General features: G+C 42.0%; 1 protein-coding gene across 1 annotated transcript in view; it reads left to right on the top strand.

Annotated features, from left to right (window-relative positions):
* Positions 1-664: 664 nt before the first annotated feature.
* SNAP91 (synaptosome associated protein 91) overlaps positions 665-18,672 on the top strand; it is an 81,172-nt gene continuing 63,164 nt past the window's right edge. The window contains exon 1 of the mRNA XM_066609864.1: positions 665-794. Coding sequence (XP_066465961.1) covers positions 665-794 — 130 coding nt within the window. The remainder of the gene's footprint in view (positions 795-18,672) is intronic.

Genomic DNA, 18,672 nt, shown 5'->3' with positions numbered 1-18,672 from the left:
ACATGGCGCAAGCCTTTGATAAGCTCCCACCAGGGAGAGAGCAACGCTGGAAGGAAGGCGAGAGAATCCCTTTACTGCAGTAGAAGGGGGGGGGGAGAGGAGGAAGTGGTGGTGATGGTGATGATGATGATGATGATAGAGGCCGTGTGGGAGCCTGGCTGTTTAATGCATCCTCTGATCCCCCTCAGGGTTCTGTCTTAGCCAGGAAGGCCCAGGCTGGAAGATCTTTTGCTTAGGGGTTCTCTCTCTCCTTCTTCTCCATTCTCCATGATAAACAAGGGAGATGAGATAGTTGGCCTTTCTGGCTAAGGCTTTCAGGAACCGCCATCATATTGATCTAGAGACACGGTTGTAAGCCTGGGGGAGGGAAAGATCTCTCTCCCCACCATTTCACAGTGTCAGTGTGTGTTGGTTTATTTTCCTTTACCAGTCTCAAAAAATACCCCGATTTGCCCTAGGCACTGTCTCATAGATATTCCTGCAAAGCAAACACTTACACAACAGTGGGGAGGGGGAAAAGGAGTGAATAAAGGACCAGGGTTTAGAAATACGCTGCCACTGGTTAGATCCCTGAAGATGATTCTTTTTTTTCTTTTTCCTTACCCTCAATTGTTTTGTGTTTTCCCCTTTGCAGAAGTGGCAACAGTCCTAGAATTAGTCAAAGATGTCGGGGCAGACGCTGACAGATCGCATCGCAGCTGCTCAGTACAGCGTTACAGGATCAGCTGTAGCTAGAGCCGTCTGCAAAGCAACCACACATGAAGTGATGGGGCCCAAGAAAAAACACCTGGACTGTAAGCATCTCCTTATATAAGTGTTTGACATGAAGTGCTAAGAAAACTATATAGCTCTGTACTTCTCTAGATTCTCTGGGCAATCTATACCTTGTATTCTACAGATTGTGTGGGGTGTACAAGAAAACTTCTAATTACATATTTTCTATGTATTTTATTGCTTATTCTTCCTCATTTTGACCTTCAGTCTTGGTTATAGGACAGTGATGCATATATCATAAAGATTAGAAGGCCTGTGAGTGCTAGGAAGCAATAAAGTATACGAGTGCAGTCAATAAGTCATGCTTTGGACCCTGATAAGTTAAATCCATTATCATTTACTGTGGCCTTGCTGTAATGTGATGATTAATTCTTCTTCAGAATTAACAGAACAGAACAGACAGGTGTGTTCATGGAAAAATGCAATTATTTTTATTTATAGTAGGACCTAGAATGAACAAGTTGCATTTTGGGGGTGCCATGGAAAAGGCTGGTGAACTCAATGTTTAGAAGGGTGGCTTCATGGCTGTGCCACTTATTTTTGCAATGTTATTGCAATTTGCAATAATTGATTCTTTTTTAGTTGTGATTAAAGCTATTCCTAGAAGGATGTGAGTGTGGTGCAGGCCTGGGGGAACTCAACCAGTGAGGGCTTATATATCCCAATTAAGGCAGTATGTTTGTCATGAAGGCACGGGGCCCAGGGTAGCTGCCCCAATTATATGGCTCTAGCTGTGATATTTCTTCAAATGTTGCATATATGTAAGACACCAAAAAGATCATCATGAGATGGACTTGGCTAAGTAGAAGTTTTGCCACTTGATTAGGTGCAGTACTTTGTAACACGCTGCCATCTTTAACAACATCCTTTGGAAGTTATGGTTTACTTTGCTTGGTGTTCATCTGGTGGTCAGAAATGGCTAAATCATTAATGTGCAGGCCTACAGTCTTGGTACGATGACTGGTGTAATGTGTTTGTGATGCTGTGCACTTCTGGCATTAAAACTGAAAGAAAAACAAGAGCAACAGAAACAAGTGCTACTCAACCAGGCACTTCTATAATATCCCTGGCGCTCCTCTACCAATCACGATGCTGCCTCTGCCCCCTCCCATGACACCCTTGCAAAATAGTTTGCTATTTAGTGATGGCAGGGATCTAATGATGATGTGGCCAAATTCTGTCCACACTTTATCCTTAACACAGTTTTAAAAATGCTCCCAAAGCATTATCCAATCTGTCTTCTATGACCCCATTGGCTAGGAAGATCTGCAACTCAGGCTGCAACCCTAACCACACTTTCCTGAGAGTAAGCCCCATTGAACAAAATAGGACTTACTTCTGAGTAGACCCGGTTAGGATTGTGCCTTCACACTTGTAGTCATAAACTCTCAGATTCCTCTCGATCTGGAGTTCAAATCCCTTGGCAATTCAAACATAGCAGGGATAAACAAGTAGCTCTTCTCAGAGGACCCAATATATAGGTGGTGTTATGCAAATGCCCAAAGTCTCTGAGCTAAGATTGGGAAACTAAGATGCATATCTGAATGCCAGATGCAAAGGAGTGGCAACAGGATATGGGTTTCTTGTCTTATGCGCTCTTAAAAGCATCTGGTGGGGCACTGTGTGTTACAGGAAGCTGTATCTTACAGCTGTATCTTACAGCTTCCTAGTTGGACTCTTGATCTAGTTGAATCCTTGACCCCCAATAACTAGTTGGTCCCTAGACCTGATCCAGCAAGGTTCTTTTTACATTCTTATTGCTAGCAGTAGCCTACAAATAATCCTTTTGATAGGGACTGAGCCGTAGACAACTAAGCAAGGAAGGAGTGGCCTTCTAGTTACAAATGTCAGCCCACTCCATAGCCCCAGAGGTGTTCGTTTAGAACCTATAGGCTACAAGCCACCAGGATATGTGCTTGAGTCCTGCGGTGATACCAAAGACTCCAGGTAGATGATGTTTAGGGTAATGCTCAAAATAGGGATGAGTGCGTGGATGAGACGGTGGTGTAGGGAGGAGGGGTTTAGATTCGTTAGGCACTGGGGAACTCTTTGGGACAAGCGGGGCCTGTACAAGAGGGACGGGCTCCACTTGAACCAGAATGGAACCAGACTGCTGGCGCATAACATTAAAAAGGTGGCAGAGCAGCTTTTAAACTGATCCCTGGGGGAAGGCCGACAGGAGCCGAGGGACATCCGGTTCGGGACTCCTCATCCCTATGGGATGAGGATGGGGAGGTTAGAGAACAACAAGACAAAGGCAGAGTAGGAGAAGAAATTGGGAAAGGTAGTGTGATGGGATGTGATAGACAGTTTGGCACAATGAGAGGATGCGGGGACAAAGGAGCGAATAAGCAGCGCATCCTGGGGCAGTCCATGTACAAATGCTTTTATGCGAATGCCTGAAGTCTACTAGCAAAGGTGGGAGAACTGGAATGTCTGGTGACAAGGGAAAACATTGACATAGTGGGCATAACGGAAACCTGGTGGAATGCGGAGAATCAGTGGGATACCGCAATCCCGGGCTATAAACTCTACAGGAGGGACAGGCAGGGGCGTGTTGGAGGTGGGGTGGCCGTTTATGTTAAGGAAGGGATAGAATCCAGCAAAGTAGAGATTGAAGGTGGGTCCGACTCCACCGTAGAATCTCTGTGGGTTAAATTACCAGGCTTGTGCAGCGATGTAATACTGGGGGCGTGCTATCGTCCTCCAGACCAGAAATCGGATAGGGACCTTGAAATGAGGAAACAGATCAGGGAGGTGACAAGGAGGGACAGGGTTGTAATCATGGGGGACTTCAATTATCCTCATATTGACTGGGTCAATTTGTGTTCTGGTCACGATAAGGAAACGGGATTTCTTGACGTGCTAAATGACTGTGGCTTAGATCAGCTAGTCACGGAGCCCACCAGAGGACAGGTGACTCTGGATTTAATTTTGTGCGGTACGCAGGACCTGGTTAGAGATGTAAATGTTACTGAGCCATTGGGGAACAGTGATCATGCTGTGATCCGTTTTGACGTGCACGTTGGGGGAAGAATACCAGGCAAATCTCTAACAAAAACCCTTGACTTTCGACGGGCGGACTTCCCTCAAATGAGGAGGCTAGTTAGAAGGAGGTTGAAAGGGAGGGTAAAAAGAGTCCAATCTCTCCAGAGTGCATGGAGGCTGCTTAAAACAACAGTAATAGAGGCCCAGCAGAGGTGTATACTGCAAAGAAAGAAGGGTTCCACTAAATCCAGGAGGGTGCCTGCATGGCTAACCAGCCAAGTTAGAGAGGCTGTGAAGGGCAAGGAAGCTTCCTCCCGTAAATGGAAGTCTTGCTCTAATGAGGAGAATAAAAAGGAACATAAACTGTGGCAAAAGAAATGTAAGAAGGTGATACTGAAGGCCAAGCGAGACTATGAGGAACGCATGGCCAGCAACATTAAGGGGAATAATAAAAGCTTCTTCAAATATGTTAGAAGCAGGAAACTCTCCAGAGAAGCGGTTGGCCCTCTGGATGGTGAGGGAGGGAAAGGGGAGATAAAGGAGACTTAGAGATGGCAGAGAAATTAAATGAGTTCTTTGCATCTGTCTTCACGGCAGAAGACCTCGGGCAGATACCGCTGCCCGAACGGCCCCACCTGACCAAGGAGTTAAGTCAGATAGAGGTTAAAAGAGAAGATGTTTCAGACCTCATTGATAAATTAAAGATCAATAAGTCACCGGGCCCTGATGGCATCCACCCAAGAGTTATTAAGGAATTGAAGAATGAAGTTGCAGACCTCTTGACTAAGGTATGCAACTTGTCCCTCAAAATGGCCACGGTGCCAGAAGATTGGAGGATAGCAAATGTCACGCCTATTTTTAAAAAGGGAAAGAGGGGGGACCCGGGAAACTATAGGCCGGTCAGCCTAACATCCATACCGGGTAAGATGGTGGAATGCCTCATCAAAGATAGGATCTCAAAACACATAGACGAACAGGCCTTGCTGAGGGAGAGTCAGCATGGCTTCTGTAAGGGTAAGTCTTGCCTCACGAACCTTATAGAATTCTTTGAAAAGGTCAACAGGCATGCGGATGCGGGAGAACCCGTGGACATTATATATCTGGACTTTCAGAAGGCGTTTGACACGGTCCCTCACCAAAGGCTACTGAAAAAACTCCACAGTCAGGGAATTAGAGAACAGGTCCTCTCGTGGATTGAGAACTGGTTGGAGGCCAGGAAGCAGAGAGTGGGTGTCAATGGGCAATTTTCACAATGGAGAGAGGTGAAAAGCGGTGTGCCCCAAGGATCTGTCCTGGGACCGGTGCTTTTCAACCTCTTCATAAATGACCTGGAGACAGGGTTGAGCAGTGAAGTGGCTAAGTTTGCAGACGACACCAAACTTTTCCGAGTGGTGAAGACCAGAAGTGATTGTGAGGAGCTCCAGAAGGATCTCTCCAAACTGGCAGAATGGGCAGCAAAATGGCAGATGCGCTTCAGTGTCAGTAAGTGTAAAGTCATGCACATTGGGGCAAAAAATCAAAACTTTAGATATAGGCTGATGGGTTCTGAGCTGTCTGTGACAGATCAGGAGAGAGATCTTGGGGTGGTGGTGGACAGGTTGAGGAAAGTGTTGACCCAATGCGTGGGCGGCAGTGAAGAAGGCCAATTCTATGCTTGGGATCATTAGGAAGGGTATTGAGAACAAAACGGCTAGTATTATAATGCCGTTGTACAAATCTATGGTAAGGCCACACCTGGAGTATTGTGTCCAGTTCTGGTCGCCGCATCTCAAAAAAGACATAGTGGAAATGGAAAAGGTGCAAAAGAGAGCGACTAAGACGATTACTGGGCTGGGGCACATTCCTTATGAGGAAAGGCTACGGCGTTTGGGCCTCTTCAGCCTAGAAAAGAGACGCCTGAGGGGGGACATGATTGAGACATACAAAATTATGCAGGGAATGGACAGAGTGGATAGGGAGATGCTCTTTACACTCTCACATAATACCAGAACCAGGGGACATCCACTAAAGTTGAGTGTTGGGCGGGTTAGGACAGACAAAAGAAAATATTTCTTTACTCAGCGTGTGGTCGGTCTGTGGAACTCCTTGCCACAGGATGTGGTGATGGCGTCTAGCCTAGACGCCTTTAAAAGGGGATTGGACAAGTTTCTGGAGGAAAAATCCATTATGGGGTACAAGCCATGATGTGTATGCGCAACCTCCTGATTTTAGAAATGGGTTATGTCAGAATGCCATATGCAAGGGAGAGCACCAGGATGAGGTCTCTTGTTATCTGGTGTGCTCCCTGGGGCATTTGGTGGGCCGCTGTGAGATACAGGAAGCTGGACTAGATGGGCCTATGGCCTGATCCAGTGGGGCTGTTCTTATGTTCTTATGTCCGTATGGGGAAGCATGCTCACTGCAAAGAGGAGCTATTGGGGGTGGGGTGAGAATGTGACACATACACAAGACAGAGTATACCTACAATACCAGATCACAGGATCTTACTGTTAGTTCAGTGGGAGAGAGCAGTGTAAGAAATGCGGCTTAAATTCCACCTTGAGAAATGAATATGTTGCCTCTACAAGGCAAAGGCTACTTTCTGGGTGCCCTTGCAGCAGCAATAACTGTAGAGGGAAAAGGAGAACTGCAGGACTAGACTCCAACCCTCATGCTTCAGAGGGTAGTCCCTAATCATACAGCTGCAGAAGAGAGGCTCATGATTGGGCCTTTCTAGTTCCCTAGAAGCCTAGCTCACTACATTTACCCAGGGATCACAGTCACTTACCCCTGTGCTGAAGGGGCATTGTGTTCAACTGTAGCACAGTACAAGCTCAGCATACAAGAGACTCCAGGGTTCAGTAGAGCTGCAGGCTATTAGGAGAGTGGCTGTTAGGAGAGCCATGTACACATACACCCGAGATAGCAGTTAGAAGGCCAGTCAGAGTGACTGGCACACAGGACAACAGCCTCCTTCAGGTAACTATTTTGTTTGGGTGCTTTTGTTGTGTCTAGCCATACCTTTTTCATATTTGGTTGGTTGCCAGTGTCTCTTAGTGCTTTCTCCTGCACAACTTATCAATTTTTTCTTTCGTTCCCTCCACCACATGGTAGCAACACTGCTTTGTTTATATCATACCAGTATTGATGAGAAGGAGGGTTCTGAGTGGACATCAAGTTTCTGGAACCTACCTCTTCATCTTTGTTGTTGTTTTAGTGGCAAGATTGTGGGCTGGATGCATACACCACTGGCGTTAGTGAATGCACTAGCCTCCTCCCATTGTGGTGAATGCTCTAGTCTCCCATCCAGGATAACTGACTCTTCAGGAGAAGGTTTCCTATCTACTAACCATCTGAACACAGAAAACTAGCAGAACCACAGCTTGTGTTGAACAGTATCAATGGTAGAGTGAATTCTGACAGCATAATAACATGGACTTACCAGCCTTTATTTGTGCATGCCCCTTTGAAAGCTGCATTAGACTGATGAAAACATGCTATGGCAGCATTCCCATGCTGGGTACTGCTGTCCCTGCTACTATCATGTCCATCATACTTGTCTGAGAGATACATGAGCCCAAGGAGGAAAAAAGTGGCAGCACTACAGAGAAACTGTTAGCATCTCATTGAGTGCTGCTGCCATTGCTACTGTAGGCCTCATTCTTGCACTGCTGGGATGGGATGATTAAGGTAGTCCATTCTTCCATATTGCTAGGAGCTGAGAGTCAAGCACACTGTAGCCCTGAGTTTTTGAAAAATCCACACCTTAGGTTGCTTGGTGGGAGGAGGAGGATGGATGTTCATAAGACATACCTTTGTAGTTTGACTACCAGTGAGACCCTATATTTGCTCACCCTTGTAAAGTGCCTTGTGCTCACAGCCCAATTGATGGCAGCGTTGAGGTTCCTGGTGTTCTGTAGCAGCATATCTGTAAAAGTTTGGAGATGAGATGTATGTTATGAATTTCCCCTTCCTACTTAGTTCATTGTAGAAAATGCTTTCTTTGGCAGTAGCTACTCTTCACAGAATTCCCAGGTGTATATTCCTGGGGGCGGAGCAAGGCAGCTCTATTCCTTTTGCTTGATGTATGATCTGTATTTCTTTGCTGGAGATTATTTGTTTCTGATGCAGTACCTTGATTAGTTCCTCTGCGTATTGGAATTCCATGCTCGTCACTGTGCTGACATGGGGGAGGAAGCTTTGGGCAATGAACTCTCTATTGACTTCTATAAAAATGTCTTTACTATACCATGAATTCTACCATAGTATTTTGCTATTTGGAGAAGAATCTACCTTTTAGCAAGTATTGGGTCTGTTCTGAACCTTCTTGTCTCCCAGCATGCCCCAGCATCAGTGTCTTCTGGGGGTTATATTGCTATACCAAAAATACTATTGTATTCCTGCATATTTCCTTTTGCTGACACAGCAGGATGTAGTACTGATTCTATCCCCACAAATCAGGAATAAATTGGAAATGGCGTTGTGCTGTTAATTTTGCGGCCTTCAGCTGGGTTTTGCATCAGGGGTCTTTGGATATAATTGCTCTAAATTCATAAAAAAATAGTGTAGTTCAATAATTTGTCTGACTTTTTTTAAAACTGTAGAGTTGGAATGAAATGGGATGCATGAAGCTGACTCTGCATCATTTTTTGCACCTGTAGATCTGTTTAGGAAGTAAGGTGATATTCAGGGCTTGAGCTGACAGCCTTGTTGACAGTGATTGATACTTTGAAACTTGCCCTTTCCAATTTATTTTCTTTTTAATGTCAAATCATTATGCCATTTTTCATGGTAACTACTTGGCACTGGGAAATCAAATGGTAAAATGACTCTCATATTTTTAATGGCTCTAGTTGTGCAGGATGGTGTTCATCCTAACATGTTAAAATTGATCAGCGTATGGTAGCTTCAAATACTGTTCTCACTGCTGTATTTTTTATAGCAGGATTATTAATCGATTGTGGCGTACTATGTGTGTATGGTATAAAATTGATATTGTGTGATAATAAAATTGTGTGATAATGGAATGTGTCCTCCAAAGTATTCATGCATGGCTTGACCACCTAAAATAGATTTTTACTGGAAGTTCCATTGAAATAAGTGAGGTAAACCTGTTTTGGATACATGGTCATACAAATATTGGGACTGGTGGGTGGGTTAGTCTCTTTTGATCACAAACTGTTGCAATGATGTGGCTTGTAACTGCATATTTCTACTTTGTATGCATTGAGATTTAAATGCTGGGTCCCTTTAGGGAGAAGGACGGGATATAAATAAAGTTTATTATTAATGCTAAATAAATGCACTTGGAATATTGAGGAGGAACAATATATTTTAGCAGAAAGGTTTGTAGAGGAAAGTGCAGGGCAGAATTACAATCAAGTTATAGGAAAATACATAAATTCTTGATTAAACCAGAATGTTTTATAATGGGCAAAAATAAAGGGAGAATAATCTAAAGAATATTGATTAATAATCTTGATGTGTGACAATATCTAACCTTTTCTAGACAACAACACTTCTCAAAGTATCTTTTTTGCTACCTCTGGCATTGATTGCTAAGAAGCAGAGTACTTTCAGAAAACAAGGGTCATATTGTATCTTTTCCTGTTTCTAATGGGGATTGTGGCTAAATGAGGTACAGTAGCAAAGCTCAGAGACAATTGGGTAAAGAGGCAGATGTGTTTATGTTTAAGATTAGTACCTAGTAGTGGGATAAACTGAGGAATGCATGCCGTTTAAAAATTAAATACAATCAAGGCCTTGAAGTACAGGCAGTGGTTGCTGCTCCTTTTCCTCTGGTCCTAGTGTGTGGCCATCATGTGTTCCTCAGAAAATAATTCTAAAAATTTTAAGTGTAGCTTATTTTAATTGTAGTTATCTGTTACTGAAGAAACTGAATAAATTATAACATGGCTGCACGTGTAATATAGAAACTATATTACTGGGACTTCTACAAAAATCCCCCAGAGAGCCCCACTTCATTTATGTAGAGGGAAGACATGAGAGCAGAGAAAATAGGTCATGAAAGCCAGTGTTTTATGAATGGCCTGGATTAGAGAATTATGTTAACAGAGTAGATCAAGATGCAGTTTTGGCTCTAGCGTGGAAGGAGTAACCAGAACACATGATCTATCTGAATGTCTAGATGGTTGTCTTATCAACAGGTGCAGTCCTGGGCTTTGTTTCCTCTGGTCTGAAGAATAAGTCTAGGTAGAATGAGTAGTAATAATGATAGCATGGTCAGTATAATTGTTTGGGGTTTTTTAATCCCTGCTGAATTTAGGCTGTTGATTGAGTCTGAAAAGTAATTTGAATTGAACAAGAGAATTAGATTAATTATTCAGATATTGTTTTGAGAATGACTCTACGTTCTATCTGTGTACATCATCTTGTGGAAGGAGAAGACAGGAAGACCCATTAGATTTTGCTTGAGACATGAATACTTAACACTGACGGAGGGTGTAACTTCAAGGCAGGATAATGCAATAATATTTAATTTCAGAAAATGATTGAGAGTGCCTAAAAATGTATTCAGTATGGTGGGTCTGGTCTGAATCCAGAATTATATGCATTAATTTATTAAATTAAGGTTTCAGTTCTAACGCTTCCTAGAGGACTATTCTCTTTGAACTTCATGGGATTTTCTTTTTAAATGTTCAGTTTGTTCTAAACAGTTTGTTCTGAAAAGATTTTCAAAAGCAACTTTTCCTTTTTTAGGATTTAAGGAATACACCACCTGCATGTATACAAGTCTAGCATTACTCATCAAAAGGCTTCTTAGACTGAGTCCTAATAGAATTTGCTATGCATGTAGAATTCTTAGTAGCAGGACACATGGCTGGAAAATATATATCTATATATTTTAGAATGTGCATATGAACTATACACAGATTTTTAGTTTTTAGCAATCTGACTATCATAGTCTATATGAAATTATGCAGATTGAGGAAACTTGCATATTTGTTCTGCATTTTAAAGTACTGATTGCATAATTTTGGTTTACTATTCATGAGGGATAAAGAACTTACAACAGCACATCCCCCCCAATTACTGAGAATCCCAAGGACAAAACTAGGTAATGTTAATCATATGACTGCTGTGGTAATGTCAGACTTATTTTTTAAATAGTTTTAGCAGTAGTTGTACTCTTCATTGTATCCATAGGTCCTTTCTGTGCTGGTAGTAAGCTACAAGCTGCAAGTTCAACTGTGATACTCACTTTGATCTTATGCACATTTGGGAATATGTTCATTGAACTTTGTGGGACTTGTCCCAGTACAGTCTTAAGCCCTTGTGAACAATGGAAGTCAATCACAAACGGAAGACATTTGCTACAGGAAAGGTGTATTTCACCAGGGTTGTGCATGCATGACATTCTGCCCCAATCCCAGCCTCAATGCTGTCTGGTGCTGTACTTTGTTTGTTTGTTTGTTCCTAACTTAGAATTTTATTTAGATTTCTATACCACCTTTCCCCAGGCAACTAGCCTGGCACTCAAGTATTGTGCTGCAATACTTGCAAGTTTATATATTTTATTTATTTATACAGGTATTTATATACCTTTCTTTGGTTTTCTCCTGAGACTTTAATCCAAGGCGGTTTACATAGGCAGGCTGTTCTAACCCCCCTCCCTTAAAAAAATCCCTTTAAAAAAAAGGGGGGGGATTTTTACAATGCAAAAGTTCTAGTCTTTCCTAGAACTCCTCCTTCCAGCTGGATTCCTTCCCGGTCTGGCCTCTCTCTGGCCCTTCCCCTCCCATGCACCTCTTGATGGCAACTCCTCTCTGCCACCTAGGGTCAGCTCATCAGTATATCAGAGTGTCATCAGTTCTCGGGTACTTCCGGTTGTTTCGAACTGGCAGCCTCAGATCTTCAGGCATACAAGGCGGCAGCTCTACCAACTGAGCCAGACCTCCTGCCTCAAACAAAACAATATCAAAACAATAAAGTAGTCCTAGGAGGTCAGCTGATTTTTGTGTATACTTTGTCATCGTCAGACAGATGCATGATGCACAACATGGGGTAATTGTCCTGATTCATGTTTCCCATTAGTTAAATGAAGTACTGTACAATTATTTTATTTCATTTCAGATAACTTTTGTGTGCAAAGGAGAGGGGCCTAGGAAGGCAAGGTAGTTCGTCAGGACATAATTTCAGAGATAAACTGCAAGAGGTTTAATTTGACATCTCTCAGAATTTCAGAGATGAAAGATGTAAACCAGAGTCTGTAGTGCTGAATTGCACCTATTGAGTTCTATGGCAGGAAAATGGACTTTATAAGTCTACAATGCTGCTTATGAGAAGGTGTGAGCCATCTACACTCATTATTGTTAGGGTGCCATCAGTGTGCATGATATATTAACTGTAGTAATAGTACAGTAGGTAAGTTAAAACCTGTAGAAATGATAGGAATTTGCATTCATAGGAATTTGCATTCATACATTCATAGAACTAAAAATAATATTTGTTCTTCATGATTATTTCAATCCAGAATTGGTGTCTTTTTCCTCTCTGCTTTTAGTACCAGCCTTTCTCTCCCCGCTCCCCCCTTTGGTCAGTGAACCATTTGGAAAACTGTTCCATTTATCCAGTTTTACCTGTAAGTACTTGAAGAAAATGCTTCGTGGTATCTACTGTGACTACATGACAGATTTTATTGTTATCAAATGAAAATCGTATTGGTTGAAAAATTTGTTGACGTTAATCTGTTGATGGTTGCCCCATTCACATGTGAGGGGAAATGAATCGGTTATAGGCAATTCATAAGATGTTTTTTGAAATCAAGGCACTGTATAATTGCTGTTATAGTATCATAAACAATAGGATAGGCTCTCCAATTCAGGAAGTTGTCTTCCTGAACCATTAAGTGTCCAAAAGTATTCAAGAGGAACCCCTTTTCAGGCATTGGGGACAGAACTTATAATTGCTTTTAAAATTTAAATGAAAGGTAGAGTGCTGAACAAAATTATTTAAGGAAAATGAGATAGTGTTGATGGCTAGGCTAATAATAACTAAGGAAGTTGCACAGCACCTCTCTGTTTTGGACTGATAACTTGAAGGATAAACTACTGTGCTGTCCTAGATGAGGTTGCCCTTGAAAAATGTTTATAGGCGAGTAGTCATGAGTGTATTGTATGGTTTGGAGCCTTCATTGATTAATATATTGTGATTCTAAGTGCAAGGTGTAATGTCAGTTTTGCTTTTGAATAGCTTAAATCCAGCTGTGAACCTTCCCAGCCCTCTGCCCTGGGGCAAAGGTCTGCAATGGGCCCCCCCACAGGCTGTTGCTGCCCCCTGCGTGCAAATCTGCCCCCCCCCCCGCTCACCAGAGGCTCATGGAGCCTCATGCGACGTAAACCCACATCGGGAAGTCTCTCTGAGGTTCCCGAACACTATAAACTGTGCTTCCAGAAAACCAGAAGCACAGTTTACAACCCCATAGGCTTCTGTGGGGTCCTAGAAGCTCGCGCCCAGGGTATTTGCCCCATGACCATGAATGGTAGGTCCGCAACTGCTTAAATCCTGCATATCTGTTGTTCAACTCATCTATTTAAACGCCTGTAGAAGTAATCCAATTTCAGGTATTTCTTGATAGTATGGATTATTTAGATCCCTTTCAGTCTGACCTCTGACCTGGTTTTGGCCCTGAGAATACCTTGGTTACCCTGGTAGTTGATATAATCTCTCTGTCTAGCCCTTGACATATATCACTGTTGGTTCTCCTGAACCTCATGGTGGCTTTATGATACTATTCACCATGGTAACCTTCTCAACCACCTCGTTGCAAAAGTTGCTGTGAAGCACTGTTTTGTGGTAGTCCTAGTCCTTTCTGGAGCATAGTTTCTGGAAGGTAGTAGAACTACTGTTTGTTCTCATGGCCTTTGGTCAGTGGATTTCCACAGTGTTCCATTCTACCCCCTGTGTTTAACATGTACATGAAACTGATGAGTAAGGTTGTTGGGAGTTTTGAATTATATTGTAGTGGTGTGTTTAATTTTTTGATTAACAGAAAATGTAAGCTACCTTGAGTAGAACGGAAAGTGTGAGATAGCAATATTCTTAATAAATCTTTGTGAAGTTGGATGACCTTGAAAGTAATTGAACTTCTTAAATTCGCTGACTATCTCCCTGAGGTAGACTTCCTGTGTTTAAATCATGTGAAAGCTTTACATTTAAATTGTCTTAAACAGCTCTTACACTGCAATCCCTTTGACCTCCACTTCCTTTCTGCAGTTTTCTCTACTTTTCTAGTGTGTGATATGGAACAGACACTTCTGTTCTCCTGTTTGAGGCTGTTGACGTTTGTTAACAACTTTCGGCTTCTTGTTTGCTGAACTGTTTTAAAATTGCTGCAGTTTATAATTCAACTATCAAATGTGTCTGTGTTTAGAACCCAGAGTGCAGTACAAATTGTGATTCTTTCCCCATGCGGGCCCCCCCCCATTCAAGTTTGGTAGGGCTTTGGGGGAAAAACAGAACTTGTCAGGCTACCGCACCTTGAAGGATTGTCACACTTTGTATAAGTAGTTATAGGCCAGAATGTATTTGTTGTAAATTATTGGTGACCCCACAAAGAACAGAAAGAAACCCTTTCTCAAACCACATTTGTGTCTAGAAACTTTCAGTTATATTCCTTGTTAGGTACTTGGTGCAAGCATTATAGTAATAGTAGGTTTGTGGTCTGAGTTTGCTCCAAGTGAGGTCCTGATGGCAAGCTATGGTAACAGTGCAATCCTATGCAAGTTTAGTCAGAAGTAAGTTCCATTTTGTTCAGTGCAGCTTACTCCCTGGTAAGTGTGCTTAGAATTGCAGCCTCAGTTGCACACTGATTCTTGCTGAAAAATCAGCAATGTAGATATGAAACTTCTTTATTCCAAATGAAAAAACTGGTCCATCAAGCCGAGTTCTGCCTCCCTTCTGGCAGTGGCTCTCAAGATATTGAGCAGAGGTTTTTTTCTAGCCCTGCTATCTGAGGTCTCCTTAACTGGCATGTGTTCTGCCATGGCTTTTCATCTTGCCATGTCAGTTTACCTAGTTTTAACTTTTACATGGAAGTTCCTGGACTTATTAGCTTTTTCGAAGTGATTCTGAAAAGGAAACTCTTGAGTGATCAGAAAACATTATCAATTGCATCTTAATGTCAGGGGCTCCTGTTTTATGACAGTCTTCTGGTAACTTAAAGATCTATGTTGTAGTAAGTGTATTTCTTTAAGGTGCCAAAAAGCTGTTTGGTAGTTTAAATTTACTTTAAAAGTTTGTTAAAGTTTTTCCATGTTAATAAGGAAGAGGAAATCCCTCCACCCCACATACTGAGGCTCTAAAGCAGGGGTGTCCAAAGCTTTTGGCAGGTAGGCCACATCATATCTCTGAAACTGTGTCAGGGGCCTGTGAAAAAATTAATTTACATCTCAAATTTGAATAAATTTACATAAATGACTATATTAGTGATGGAACTTATATGAATGAAAGAAGGTCTTGCAATAGCATAAAGCCTATAAAGGCCTTGCACAAAGCAAGGCCGGCCTTTCCTTCGCTGCCGAATCACAGACGTGAAATAGCAAGCAGTGGAGGGAACCCTTGTCCCACAGCCCATGCAAGAAGTCGAACAGTTGCCCTCATGCTGAGAGCAGTTGCATCAGGCCAGCACAGGCTCCAGCAAGTCTCTGGAGGTCCAGAGGCTCATTGGAGACTGGGGACTCCCTGCGGGCCAGATTGGGAGTCCCTGAGAGCCACAAGTGGCCTCCAGGTCTGAGTTTGGGCACTCCTGCTCTAAAGGGAATGTTCCAACAGTGAGAGTACAATCCTATGCATGTTGACTCAGAAGTTCCATTCTGTTCAGCGAGGCTTACTCCCAGGAAAGTGTGCATAGGATTGAAGTCTGAGTTGTATAAGTTTTAAAGGCAGCAGAAAAGGACAAGCTAACTACTTACTGCATGACTAAAATTTCAGGGTTACGCCAAGCAAGATCAGTGTTCAAATGGACAGAGCATCTTGCTGTACCCCAGCCACAAATCACACTTCTATAGTATAGGCTTACCTCTCCCACTTATATAGCTAAAGCCCCTTTTGGACCAGTCCAGTCAAATGGCCCTAAATTCTGCTGAGTCGTATTCTGTCCATTGCTCAAGCAAGTAGCCTCTAATTGTCATGTATCTTGCATAACTCCAAATTGGCAGCACCTGGTCTCTGCCTTTGCAGCCCCCCTTCCACTTATCAGATAACAAGCCACCTGATGGGTTACTCCCTTTACTTTCCAGGCAGTAACTCTCCCCACTAAAACTGTCTGAATTTTCAGTTTTATTCCTCTGGCTGGCCAGTTTTCATGTACTTCAAATAGCATCACATGTCAGGTCCTTCCCAACCTAGATTTTACAGGAAGGATCTTACTTCAGTACACTGAAGTGATTTGCCCTTCTTGTAATATCCAAATAACATCCCCAGCACCCTCCTTCCGACATTTCCCACTCACCCTTCTAGGATGATGTAACGGGGGAGGGGTGAGCCCACCTCCATGACAGCTGTTGTCTGCTTATGAAGTGCATTATCTATCCTGGTCAAAAATAGAATGAAAATAAATGCTAAAGCTAGAAATTGAAGTACTGTTTGTCTTTTTTCTTTTTTCTTTTCAAGAACTGTTGAAGGAAATAATTCTGGTTCTAAAAACTTACCTTAATGGTGCTTAAAAGAATATTTGAGCTATATAGTATTTGAAGCAAGTGTCCTCCAGATAGGAACACTGTCAGCAGTATACATATTCCTACAAAATGTAGGTTCTGTTTGTTCTTACTTGGTATTCATCTAGTGTCCAAACAAATGGTGTCCTGTGTTAGATTCTTTGAGCTGATTTGTACAGCTTCGAAAGAGCATCTGTCTGTGATTAGCAGGTAGCTTTTGAATCTGTGCAGGAAGGGTCCTTGAGATTCCTTCTGTCCTCTCTTATTGCTAAAATCATTGTCCTCATAGCTCCTGTAAGAATCCAATAGCAGTGTGGCCTTTGAAGGTTAGCTTTTGGCTTGCAGAGAATGTACTTAAATTTGATAGGTACACAAACACTTGTTGCAACTAGTCCTCTCTGAAGTGCTTACTTGTATACTTGGTGATCACTGGTTACTAGGAAAGAACCAGCTACTTTTTCAGAGTTCAGAACTTAATACAGTGGACAGCTCCTGTTGGTAGTTTAATGAAAGACACAGTACTTTTCATCCAAAGACTGCAAGAGCTGTTTTAGTTACAAGTGGAACCAGCCAAAGAGGTTTTGAGCAGTGTTACTTGCTACTGATAAATTTCTCAAGTTCTGAATATATAGTCTCTTAAATCTGTACTGGCCAAAGAACCTCAGTAAAACAATATTTTATTTGAAAGAACTAAAAATTGCTTTTTGAAATTGTATAATTAAAGAATCTTGGCAGAATAAGATTGCTAATACTTGAAAAATCAGCTGCCACAAATAGTGCCTGTAGTTATTGTTTGTTGACCTTAAGATGCAAAATAGAAATACACCACAGCTTGATTTTTTTGACTTGCTGTTCAAACTAAACAAATAGTGGAACGGCTTCCAATGAATGTGATATAATTGTTCAATACTTTAGAAGAGCGTAATGGTACATACAGTGTTCAAGAACCTTTGTAGCATTAGCATTCTTCCCCCCCCTGCACACGCACACACAAACAGCCTTGGTTTTCTCAAGCTGTAAATTACAATTGTACTGTTGTGCTGCCAATATAGTAGTAAGTAAAATAGTTCAGTTCCCTCAGTGTGTCCCACCCATGTTGAGATTACATATTTCACTGCTTGAGTAAAGTATTCAAGTGAATTGGGACATCTGGACAACCCTTATTTCACAAAACCAGATAATGAAATGCACATTCTTTCAAAAGAATCCTTGAACTTCCCGTTTTATTCTAAGGTAGCCTTTTGAATGTTCTTAATAACAACATTATTAACCGTATTTATACACTGCTTTTCAACAAAGTTCACAGATAAATAAATCAAATCACACTTATTAGCACGTTATCCCCTAGTTTGTATTTTCAAAGCAAAATCTGTCCAGTTTGAATCTTCTTTCCTACATGCTGTGTAATACTAACCTTGATTCACCTTGATTGCTGCTTCTTTTTTCAGTTCATTGGCATCCTTTTAAAATGTGATGCCAAAAGAGAACACTCTTAAAATTAGTCTAAACAGAGCCAAAAACAGTGGGGCTGTTAGTTCTAGTCTCATTGCACACAGTACACAAAGGAGTGCAGTCTTTAGTACAGATTGACCTTTCTTTTAACATCATCACATAAATCACTTAAAGCCACTAAAATCATGATAGGCACTTTTTGCTAATACTCAAACTTTGCCACCAATTTGGTATTTATATCTTTTTTTTTACTTCCGATATGCAATCCATTTAATTTTTTTTTAACATTAGGACTACAGTGTTGTTGCTTCAGGTAATTGTTCAAAGAAAAAATTTCAGTAGTCTCTGAAGATGCCTCCTGTCAGTAGCACAACATTTTTTAGAAGCCATTTATTTTTAATATAGACCACAATGCTAACCAATTTTCTAGCACTGACATAAAGGCAATGCAACTTGGAGGTAAGGAAACAAATATTGCCTTACCATGAGGAGGCCTCCGTGACTGCCCCCCAACTGCAGGATGCAGCCCCACTGGCACAGCTATGCCAGTGCTGGAAAGTTGGTTAGGATTGTGCCCATAAGCACTTCTGAGAACTGCAGGCGACAGTCCAGTAGGCCCAATTAGCCTATAAAAGAAGGTGGTTGTATGTCTGTTATAATACCAAAGGAGTGTGGGAGTAGGGGACAAGTTCTGCTCTGTCTTACCATGCTGTGCTCTACTGTTCTTAAGCCTTTTCTGCCCAATGTTGCATATATGCAACAGGGACCAAATGTGCTGGGCGAAAATGGGTAGCAGTCATTG

Source organism: Tiliqua scincoides, chromosome 1 (assembly GCF_035046505.1).
Source record: "Tiliqua scincoides isolate rTilSci1 chromosome 1, rTilSci1.hap2, whole genome shotgun sequence".
Lineage (NCBI taxonomy): Eukaryota > Metazoa > Chordata > Lepidosauria > Squamata > Scincidae > Tiliqua > Tiliqua scincoides.
The sequence above is the reverse complement of the archived record's forward strand: the minus strand, read 5'-3'. Positions and strand labels throughout refer to the sequence as shown.